Raw genomic sequence first — 12032 nt, 5'->3', positions numbered from 1 at the left:
AAATACAGCTGCATTTAAGCAGCTGTTCAAAGCTATCTTAGGACATACAAAACCTATAAGAACACAAATATGGCATTTAAACTACAGAGTTTCTCTCTCCCCCCCTTCTCTCTCTCCCTCTCTCTCTTTTTCTCTTTCTCTCTGTAGCTTTACAACCCTTCATGGATCTTCGACTTTCATCCACTTATTTCAGTCAATCATATCTTGTCGCAAGTTCTGTATTCCTATGGCTTGCAAATCTTTTAGAATGTTATCCTTCCATTTGAGTCTATGGGTATCCTTCCCATCGGATTTTCCTCCCATATCTGTTTGATGAACCGTTCTTCATTGGCTCTATGCATAAGTCCTGCCCACCTCAATCTCTGGGTTAATTATACACGAATTCCAGTTCTTCATTTGTTCTAATTTGATAGTTTCTGGTTATCATATCAACTATTGGGCTATAAGTACCGGGTGGAGAATCGTCAAACAGGCCATATGAAACTCAATGGAAAATTATAAATTGTTGAATTCCTGCTTTCAGTAAAATCGAGCGGTTTTTTATCTTACCTACATCTCAAAAACTGTTTTGATACCCGAATTTTGAACAAAGAATGTAATATTTTTCAAGTTCTAGCCATCTACATACATCCTTCCATGTCAAGTGTGCCTTAAAATCAATCTAACTGTTATAATCCTCTGAAGAAAGTTCATCATCCAGCAGTCGATATTGGAAAATGTCATTTTCACTTGTGTGTGGTGTGGTGATGTTGAAGGTACATTTTTTACATAACGCTAAAGTAAAAGATTACAAATTTAGTACAATATATTTAGCTAAATACAACACAAATAATGCATTAAATCCATGATTTATTTTCAATATTCCTCCACTTCTTAACAGCCTTTTATCAAAAATCCCAGTATACACAAACAATTTCTCCTGTATTTCACACACATTATTTACACTGCAATTTCCTAGTTTTCCAAATGATGTACAAAATTCTCCAAACTGCACACTTCTAAAATAGAGTTGGATACATTCAGAGCCATCACAGTATGTTTCATAGAATCCATATTTAACGTTCTGTAATTTGTTTTTGTGCGGCTGTTTTTTTAAATGTTGTAAGATGCCTCTATCTAATTTTACTGCATATCTAGTTATTTCATTAGATAACGAACATGTCAACGTTGAATTTGTTTTTGAAAAACAGCATGTTCTACAATTTGTTACATTTAAACCTTTAGGACACGAACATTCTTCTAATCCAACCCTAGTACATTCTTCACTGTGACACTGATTGCCTAGGCAGTATCCATTTACACCGCAAGTACAATTTTTTTCATTTGACTTACAAGGGCATGCTTTCTGAAAATTTTTACATTCCTAAAAATAACAGATTAGAGTTATAATCCAGCTTTAACACGTTAAGCGCTAGATAAAATATTGAAAAAATGCCCCCCTGCCCAAGTAGCAGTTTCGTTAATACGCAGCAGTCCCTAGGGACCTCCATGGCGTATGGGGAACTTCCTATATCGGTCCCTAGGGACCGGCATGGCGCTTAACGTGAAATGTTCAAATCATGCCAAATAATAATGTAGGTACAACTTGAGTCCACGAGTCTTTACCCGTGCGTCATTAATACCTGGCGAGATAAAACACATAGTTTTTATCTAGCATCATTCTCTTCCACGCATGAAACTAATGACAAACCAGCTACCGCCTGTTATTAAGTAAAAACACACGTTATTTTTTGAACGATCTAGACTCAGTACATTGAAAAGAGATATTTTCACATATTTTAAGTACAATTTCTGACGTTTTGGTTCGTTTACTTTTGTGGCTGTCAGTTTGTTGAATTTTTTGCTGTTATGTTGTCGAATTTTTGCATTTTGAAATTTTTTATAGTAGGTATACAAACAGGTGTTTTCACAACTAATTTTATATTGTAGTTTGAAATTTTATGGTAAGGTTATGTTATTTTACGATTAGTTTTGACAACGTACATTTCCAGCCATAAAAAGCTGGTACACTTTTTTTTTCACAATGTAAACCTGTGTTCAGACTGGATACAATAGTTCGTGAATCACTTCGTTGTTGCCATAACAGATAACGGAATTGCACTAAATCTAAATACAAAAAAATGACGTTTAAAAATGTATAAAGGTTTTAGATACCTAGGTATTATTTTTATCACTACCAATTGACCATTATTGAAGAAACCTGGGACAACTTGGACGAAGATGAAAATTTATAACTAAATTTATTTCTCAGTGGCCAGAAGATTACAAGGAGTGATTAATAATAATGGAGCTATGACAAAATATTAATATTTCAGCAGTTTCGAATTGTAATACATCTATTTAAATTCCACAATTGTTCACTGTAAAAGTTATTCATATTGTATTAATTTCAAATCAATTTTTTTATTTTTCCCGTGTGTTTATTCTAGTATCCCACAACTCAATAGAGTTTTGTATTTACAGTACAATTTACGAGAAACCAATCACGTTTCTCGATTTTAATTTAAACATAATAATTTAAAGTGATGTCTAGATTTATTAACTATTATTATTTTTGAATTGAAATATTTTCAAATAATCAGAAATATTTTCATAAATTACAATAAAACACGAATCAATGTATGGGTACTTAATTGAGATGACTGGCAACGTTGCCCTAGAAATTAGAATGACACATTTGACAAGATCAACTTACACAACTTGAAAAACGCGATTTTCAGTTATTATACCATTGACATATTAAGCCTAGACTCGGCATACTCACCAAAAAAGCGTAACGCGGAAACAGCATGGAAACAGTCGATCGGTGGTCTATCTATCTCTTTTAACCAAACGATCCCGCGCATGTGACTGACAAACACGTTTGTTCCAACACGACCGAGAACCGTCACGAAACGGTAACGCTCCTGCGCAGTAAACAAAATCCGTTCCAACAAAAATATGATCGTCATCGGATCGTCCTTCCCACTGTTCCAACAAGAATGGACCGTGATAAATAGTGTGACGTCAAAACGTCAAATTGTTTCCAAACACGTTGTGTCTAAGGTATACGCTAACGTACGCAAATAAAAAAGTTAGGTAGAATTAAACGTCATAACAAATATTTTTCTATCAAACAAACACTAAACATATCAAAATAGCGTGTATCAAAATATACAGTCACTGCCCACGCTAAATAGTCACTAGCTTGATGAAGTTTAACTTTTTTATTTGCGTACATTTTAGCGTGTACCTAGACACAACGTGTTTGGAAAACTTTTTTTGACGTTTTGACGTCACGACTATCACGGTCCATTGTGACCTTTCGGTGACGGTTTCGTGATGATCATTTCAGTAATCGGGCAAATGCAATATGTGCTGGTTGGACTGACTTGCGCACTAGGATTTAATTCTTTAAATTTTTTGAGCCTTTGATCGACTAAAAGCACACAAGCTGTCACCAACAAAAATGACAAATATATGATAATGATAGATAAATCAGTTATCAGTCAGATAACCGTTCCAACATCGGTTTCCAAATTACCGTCATGGGACGATAACTGGGCGATACAATTACGAACATGCGCACAACAAACGGTACAAGTAGTTTCGTGACGGTTTCTGGACAGTCCAAAAGTTCATGTTGGAACAAACAAATGAGGCCCAAGTTCTCTACTGGGCGAGCCTGCGGTAAGTTTGGAGGACATTTTATTTTTGGAAACAAACGAAAATCAACTTTAAGGTGAATGACCAATTTTGTTCATTCTTTATGTTTTCGAGGGCGTTGAATCCGAATATAAAGTTTATTTTTTTCTAGAATTGGTGGAACATGTACAAAAATCAAATTTTAAGCAAAAATGTGAAAAATAAATTTTGATTATTTTTCAATTTTACCTCGCTGTATCTTTGTCGCTGTAAATATTTCCTTTTGAAAATTTTACTGTGTCATCTTTAAAGTATTTAGATAGCAATGAGATTTGTCTAAAATGTTTAAACAAATTAAAAGAGGAGTTGTTAATTTTTAAACATTTTGGATTCAGATTTCGTTAGTTTCATGTTTACTTAAAAAAGCTAAGTGACAAACTTTTTAGTTTATAATTTTAACCAACGCAGCAATAAAATATAATTCATTAAGAAGTTTTCTGTAAAATTTTAAGTCAAAATATTTAATAGGAAAAAAGTTACGTGACTTTATAGACGAGCGGCACACCCCAAAAACGCTTATTTCTCGAGATATTGACCACGGTGTGGTGAATGGCTAATTTTCGTCATACTTCATGTTTTTGATGGTGCTGAAGACAAAAATTAGGTTAATTTTGAATTTTACATGGGGGAACATTGTCAAAATCGCAATTTTACCCTAAAATTAGAAAAAAATGACATCACGTTTTTTTGCGTTTAACTCGCTACAACTCTGTTCCATTTTAATATTTTTTCTGAAAATTTTACATTATATATTTCTCACCTTTCTGAAGATAATGGGCCCTGTTTCAATCTTTCTGTCTTATTACAATAGAAGTTATGAATTGTTTAAAGTAAAAGATTCCTGCATTGCAAAGTTTAATCGCAAAAGTTGAGTGACAAAATTTGAAATTTAGCTTTTTAGTCAAGTTTATGTTAAAATATAGAGTACAAAGAGCAAAATGTTTTATAGAAAAAAATGATGTAGCTTTTAATTTTAACAAAAACGCGATTTCATTTTTTTTTATTTCTAGGGTAAAATTGCGATTTTGACAATGGGTCCCTACTTAAAAATCAAAATAAACCTCATGCTCGTTTTCAGCACCATTAAAAACATCGATATACTGACCACACCGTGGTCAGTATATCGAGAAATAAGCGTTTTGGGGGGGGGGGGAGTGCCACTCGTCTATAAAGTCACGTAACTTTTTTCCTATTGCATATTTTGACTTACAATTTTCCAGAAAACTTCTACATGACTCATGTTTTTTACCATTTTTTTTTTCAAAGTTTGCCAATTAACTTTTTTAAGTAAACATGAAACTAACGAAATTTCAGACAAATTTCATTGTTATCTAAATACTTCAAAGATGATAAAGTAAAATTTCCAAAAGGAAATATTTACAGCTACCAAAGATACAGCAAGTTAAAGTTGAAAAATCATCAAAATTGGTTTTTCGCATTATTGCTTAAAATTTAATTTTTGAACATGTTCCACCAATTCTAGATAAAAATAAACTTCATATTCGGATTCAGCGACCTCTAAAACATCTAGAATGAAAAATAGGTCCGAAAAATAGCGTAACGCGGAGCAGTTCTGGTCGGTGGTATATCTATCTCTCTCTACCGGCGCTTAGCCTTCTCTCTCTCTAGCATATGATGACCGTCGCCTCTGTGTTTTTGTCGTTCCATTACTCCCGCCTCTTGGTAGATACCCTCATACTCGCACGACAGACAAAGATAGCTAGACCACCGTACTTGATATTGGCGTTAAACCCCGATGCATTGAGTGGCATATAACTAGCCTGGTCTATTGTTAACATGTCTCTGGTAATACCGCTCGCCTATAATAACGTAAGATAAATTTAAGGGTTAATTTAAAAAAATCAAATCTTACCAGGCCATAGGATTCCAAATTTGCATATTGACACTGCGATGTACAGCATAATCCTTGAGATGGGTGACATTTATAACCATAATCCCTGTTTATTTTGCATGCGTTTCGTCTTCCATGAGGTATACAACATTTATCAAATTCCCAACAATCTCTTACTGGTCCACAATCACACTCTTCAGTTTCTTCCTTTATCTCTAGAACGTAAGTTTTTATACAAGATGTTTGTAAATAAATGCGACAAACTTTGAGAGGTAATTCTGCATGAAAATATAGTGACAGTTTGCTCGATAAACGTACGTCCGCAAATGCTTCGTTTCCGAGATACGTGTGTTGAAATTTTTCTTACAAACTGACGATTTATTTATTGCTCTAAAACCAGTTGAGAGATGCAAATGTTGAAAACTTTTTTAAAGAAAAAAACAGTACGTAACTGTGGTATTATAAATTAAAAATCATTTTTGAATTTCTCACTTAATGTCTTCTTCTTCTTCTTATACTTGTTGTAGATCTGTCGATCTGTTAATTCCGTCGTTGAAGTATTTCTTGAGAGGTAGACTGCCAGCTATCTCTCCATCTTTTTCGTGGTCTCCCCGGTGGACGTTTGCCTGCTGATTTTCCTTCTAGCACAATTCTTGGTAGCCTGTGCTCCTCCATTCTTTTTACATGACTGAACCATTCTCTTCGTCTTTGCCTGCCCCATCTGACTACATCTTGCACGCCACATTGTTCCTTGTTGATGTTGTTTCGTATTCTATCTCTCCTTGTCTTCCCTGCTATTGCTCTTAGTTTAGTGTCCTCATTTCGGCTACTTGTAGCATGCTTTTGGTTTTATTGGTGTCTTCTCTTGATTCAATGCCATAGGTCATAACAGGTCTGATGCAAGTTTTATAAATTCTAGTTTTGCTGTCCATTCTCATATATGGGTTATTCCAGACCACATCTCTCAAACGTCCGGACAAGACAGCGTCCTTGTTAATTTGTCCTCTTAGGTGTCTGGCTGGGTCATGATAACTTGATAAGTTTACACCTAGATATTTGAACTGGTTTGGCTGTTACATGGGTTTCCTTTCTACCACGTGCTTGCATCTAATTGGATCTTTCGCAATGGTAATGCATTTTGTTTTCTGCGTGGATATGTTCATGTTACGTCGTCGACATGCTTGGTAGAATCGATAAAGTTGTCTTTGTAGGTCATCCTCATCCTCTGCAATCAGGGCTGCATCATCCGCATAGTACACTATACTGATTCTACTGTGACCGAGTCTTTATCCTAGTTGTAGCGATTCCACATCTTCTATTATTTCATCCATTAGCATATTGAATGTGTGACACTTCTCTTCTAAGTGATTCTCATTTAATGTGTGACAAAAAATCTCTCTTGTGTCTTTTTTATGAGGCGTCATTTTATTTTTGCTTAAAAACGGCGCCTTATATAAAAAAAATAGGCAAGATCTTAAAACAATTGGACGAGGAATTAAAAAATAATTTTTAATTTGAAATACCTCACTAGCGTATCATTTTTTTATTTAAAATAATTAGGTCATTACCCGTATGCACGCCAATAATGAATATAAAAGGGGAAAGGCGCAAAATGTCGTCTGTCAAAATTTTCAATGTGTTTTAAATGTATTCATTTCGAATACTGAGAAAACTAATAAGTATTTTTGAACAATTTAAACGCAGAATGAAAGATTACGTTATTACCGAGGGCCGAAAGTCCCCTAGAATAAATAAAAACTTTCTTGTAAATGAAATATTTGCAATTAAAAATCACACTAAATTTTCTCTTTTATTTTCACCCCTGTAACTTGTTAAAATAAACATTATAGAAGTTTTCAGGTACTTTCGGCCCTCAGTAATAATATAATCTTTCATTCTGCGTTTAAATTTTTCAATTCATTTATTAGTTTTTTTCAGGATTGGAAAAAAATGAATACATTTAAAACACATTGAAAATTTTGACAGGCGACATTTTGCGCCTATGCCCTTAATTGTGTGTCAAAAATGCGTAATAAATGCGAAAAATTTCAACAGCCAGTATTTCGGAAACGAAGCATTTGCGAACACACTTTTATAGAGCAAACTGTCATTATTTTTCCATACAGAATTTCCCCTTGAAGTTTGTCGCACCTATTTACAAACAAACATCTTCTTCTTTTTTCTTCGTCTAGCAATTCACGTCCACATCTCAACATAAGCCTCTTCAAGTCTTCCTTTCCATTGTTTTTTGTTGTACGCTACTTGTAGCCATTTTTTCCCGGCAGTCCGTTTCAGATCATCTGTCCATCTCATATGAGGTCTGCCTCTGGGTCTTTTGTGTTGGTATGGTCTCCAGGTTAGAATTGTTCTGTGCCATTTGTTTAGATCGCTCCTAGCTACATGTCAAGCGTATTCCCATTTCAATTTTAATGATTTTTGTACCACATCGGTGACTTTGGTTTTCTGTCTTATCCATGTGTTTGTTTTCCTGTTATTAAGTGATATGCCAAGCATTGCTCTTTCCATTGCATGATGAGTGACTCTGAGTATGTTCATATTCTTTTTTGTGATTGTCCATGTTTGTGCCCCATATGTTAATATCGGAATAATGCATGCATCAAAAACTTTAGATCTAAGATGTAGTTGAATTTTCTGATTTCTGAGTATATAGTTTAGTTTGCCGAATGCTGCCCATGCTAACTTTCTTCTTCTTTTTCTTTCTTCCGTTTGAATTTCCCTATTTAGTATTATTTTTTGTTCTAAGTATATATATATATATATATATATATATATATATATATATATATATATATACATTAGCACTTCGAGCCAAGCAGGCTCATGGCTTGGTTTACAATCTTCCTCCATTCTTGCTTGTTCTTCGCTTTTTCTTTCCAATTGGTTGCATTGAGATACTTCAGGTCATCATTAACTTCATGGCTCCATCTGGTCCTAGGTCTTCCTTTTCTCTTTTTACCACCTATTGTAGCGCTTAACATGATTTTAGGCATTCTAACTTGGGCCATTCTTTGGACATGTCCTAACCATCTAAGTCTTTGTGATCTTACAACTGCAATTATATTAGGCTCCTTATACAATTCTTCTAACTCCTTGTTTGTTCTTCGTGTCCACTGATTGTTGATTATTTTTCCCCCAAATATCCTTCTAAGTATTTTTCTTTCCCATACTTGTAACATTGATTGCTCGGTTTTTGTCATAGTCCAAGTTTCTGAGGCATACGTAACTATTGGTCGTATCACAGTTTTATACGTTCTTAATTTAGCTGCTTTGGATATATTTTTGCTTCTGAGTATTTTATTGAGTGCATATATGCAACGATTCCCTGACATTAGTCTTTTGTGTATTTCATCCCGGATATTTGGTTTACTAGAAAATAAGGTCCCTAAATATTCAAATCTGTCTACCTTTTCAAATTTATACATTGTTCCTTCATTCGTTGTTATCATTAAATATTGCCCTTGTTCAAATTTTTTGTCGGTCCATTCCATATACTTAGTTTTTGTTTCATTTATATAAAGTCCTTTTTCTCGAGCTGCCTTTTCTAGTCGTTCTACTACCTCTTTTAGTTGTTCCTTGCTTCTGGATAGAATTACTACATCATCCGCGAATGCCAAACATTGATGTTTTTTGTGATATATATGTCCTGATCTGTTAATATTAGCCTCTTTTATTATCATTTCCAATACTACATTAAATAGCAGTGATGACAACGGATCCCCTTGTCGTACTCCTTCTTTCACTTCGAAATTTTCTGTTAGTTTGTTATTAACTTTTACTTTATTTTCTGTTTTCGTAAGTGTAAGCTTTATCATTCTTATTATTTTTGGTGAAACTTCTAGATTTTTTAACGCTTTATATATTTCTTTTCTTTTTATTCTATCAAAAGCTTGCTTAAAATCTAAGAAGAGTGCCATTGTTGGTTTATTATATTCATAGCTCTCAGCTTGTATTTCTCTTAAAGTAAAGATGTTGTCTATAGTACTTCTTCCTTTTCTAAAGCCACACTGGTATTCACCTATGCTATTGTTAAGACTTCTTGCTAGCTTGTTTTTGATGTGGACTGCTAATATCTTATATATTACATTTAATAGTGCCACGCCCCTATAATTTTGACATTCTGCTTTGTCCCCCTTTTTATAAAGAGGACATATCACTGCTTGCTTCCACTCCATTGGTAGTTCTTCCTTTTCCCATATGTTTTTTAGTAATTTGTGTATTTTGTCTGTCAGCTGCGCTCCTCCATATTTTAACATTTCCGCTGTTATAGAATCACTTCCAGGACATTTATAGTTTTTTAGATTCTTAATAATAATTTCAACTTCATTTAGGGATGGTGCTATATCTTCCGTACTGTCTCTTTGCATACTCATTATGGCGTCTGTGTATCCTTCATTATCGTGATTTATGTGTTCTTCATTTCCATGATCTGTGTCTTCTTCATTGTGATTATTTGTGTACTCCCCGTTTAACAATTCATCAAAATATTGTTTCCATCGTTTTAATATTTCTTGGTCATCAAATATCATTTTTCCTTCTTTATCTTTGTAATAAATGGGCTGTGGTTTATATTCTCTTTTTTGATTTTTAATGCCTTGATATAAATTTCTAATAAGATTATTTTTGTAATTCTCTTCAATGTCTTTCAACTTATCTTCGTAAAATTTTCTCTTTTTATTTCGTAAAATTGCGCTGGTTTTTCTTCTTTGCTCTATGTAAAGTGTTTCCGCTGTTTTTGATTTCAGTCTTAGACTTTCTAATCGTAGCTTGTTCCGTTTCTCTATTTCTAGTTTGCATTCATCGTCGAACCATGCCTTTTGTTGTTTCTTGATTGGCTTGTCAGTATCATCTGCTACGGCTTTTAAAGTATTTTTAATTAAGTCCCATGTTTGTTCTACATTGTCATTTTCTGTAATAAGTTCCAGTTTCTTGTTAAGTGTCAACTGGTATACCTTTTTTTCTTCTTCTGTTTGTAACCTGACTAGCTTGTTCATCATGCGTTTTTCTCTGTTTCTGTTTCTATTTATAGGTATTATTTGTTTCATTTTTATTCCCACTAAAAAGTGGTCTGAATCTATATCTGGCCCTCTATATGTACGTATATGCATTATGCTTTTTTCTACATCCTTCTCTATTAAAACATGGTCTATTTGGTTTACCGTTTGACCGTCCGGCGATCTCCAAGTGCCCTTGTGTATTTCCTTTCTCTGGAAGTAGGTACTTTTTATTAAAAGGTTTTTTTCTCTTGCAAAGTCGATGAGCATGTGTCCATTGTGATTCGTTGTTGGATGCAAGCTGTATTTTCCTATAGTAGGCTTAAATATGTCCTCTCTACCTATTTTGGCATTGGTATCTCCAAGGACTATTTTGAGATCATATTTGGGGATGGTTTCATATACTTGGTCCAGTAGGTTATAAAACTCTTCCTTTACCTCTATTTCTTTTTCTTCCGAAGGTGCATGAATATTTACAAATGAAATTTTTTGGAATTTTCCCTTTACTCTAAGAACACTCAGTCTATCGGATATTGCTCTGAATTCGACAATTGATGCTCTAAAGTTTTTATGTATTAAAAAGCCTGTACCCAGCATTCTATTTTGCCCTCCACTATTAAAGAATAAGTAATCTTCTATTTCCTGACTGTATTGCCCTAATTGCTTTGTTTCTTGTAATGCGACAATCTGAAAACTGTATCTTTTAAGTTCAAGTACCATTTGTTTTAATTTTCCTTCTTTGTGACTTCCTCTTATATTCCATGTCGCCATACGTATTACTTCGTTTGATTTTATTGTTTTCTTTTTTGTTTCGTCGTTTCCCTCTTGTATCCTTTTTCTTTGCCGTGTCGTCTTTATAGTATTGTTCTGTCCGTTATTGCTTATTAGTTTTTTGAGCGGTTATAATTTACTCTTTCCAACTTTTCTCTTTCTCTGTTCCATTTCCATACTTCATTATCCAAAATTAACTTTTGATATCCCACCTTAGCAATTTTCCCTTTGGTCTTCTCTTCTTTAGCAGTTGCTCTAATTTTGGATTGTATTTCTCTTTCACGTTTTGTTAGATCATCATTTATGTATATGCGGTTCGGCAGTTCTTTGAGTTTATGTATGTTTTTCATTATTTTCATCTTTTCGTATTTGCTATCCAGTTCGACTAAGTATATTTTATCTCCCAATTTCCTTGCTTCATTTATTTTTACTTCTATGCCCATTTCCTTGTCGATAAAATTTTTTACTGAATCTCTTAATACCTTTGGATTATTTGTAGTTATCGGGATGCCTTGTATAACTATATTTTTCCTTCTTTTGTCGCTTTCAAGATATTGAATTCTCTCGTTGCAACTCATTATTTCTTTCTGCAAATTATTAATTTCTTTTAACATTTTTTCATTATTATTCTTCATTGCTGATATTTCGTTTTTATTTTCAATCTGTTCTTTTTTGAGTTCTTTTAGTTCCTCGGAAATCTCCTTCATTTTCTT

General features: G+C 33.8%; 1 protein-coding gene across 3 annotated transcripts in view; it reads right to left on the bottom strand.

Moving 5' to 3' along the window:
* Positions 1-677: 677 nt before the first annotated feature.
* The window catches only part of LOC126881988 (disintegrin and metalloproteinase domain-containing protein 10-like), a 51283-nt gene continuing 39928 nt past the window's right edge, over positions 678-12032 (bottom strand). For 2 of the 3 annotated variants that reach the window (XM_050646751.1, XM_050646750.1), the window contains exons 3-4: positions 5558-5751; positions 683-1363 (exon numbers count right to left, since the gene is read on the bottom strand). In XM_050646751.1, the coding sequence (XP_050502708.1) occupies positions 788-1363; positions 5558-5751 (770 nt within the window). In that variant the 3' untranslated portion in view covers positions 683-787. Of the gene's footprint in view, positions 1364-5557; positions 5752-12032 lie in introns of all 3 variants that reach the window. The other variant, XM_050646752.1, reaches the window with a different exon arrangement.

This window comes from Diabrotica virgifera, chromosome 3, assembly GCF_917563875.1.
Source record: "Diabrotica virgifera virgifera chromosome 3, PGI_DIABVI_V3a".
Lineage (NCBI taxonomy): Eukaryota > Metazoa > Arthropoda > Insecta > Coleoptera > Chrysomelidae > Diabrotica > Diabrotica virgifera.
Note: the sequence above shows the minus strand (reverse complement) of the source record. Positions and strands in the feature narration are given on the sequence as shown.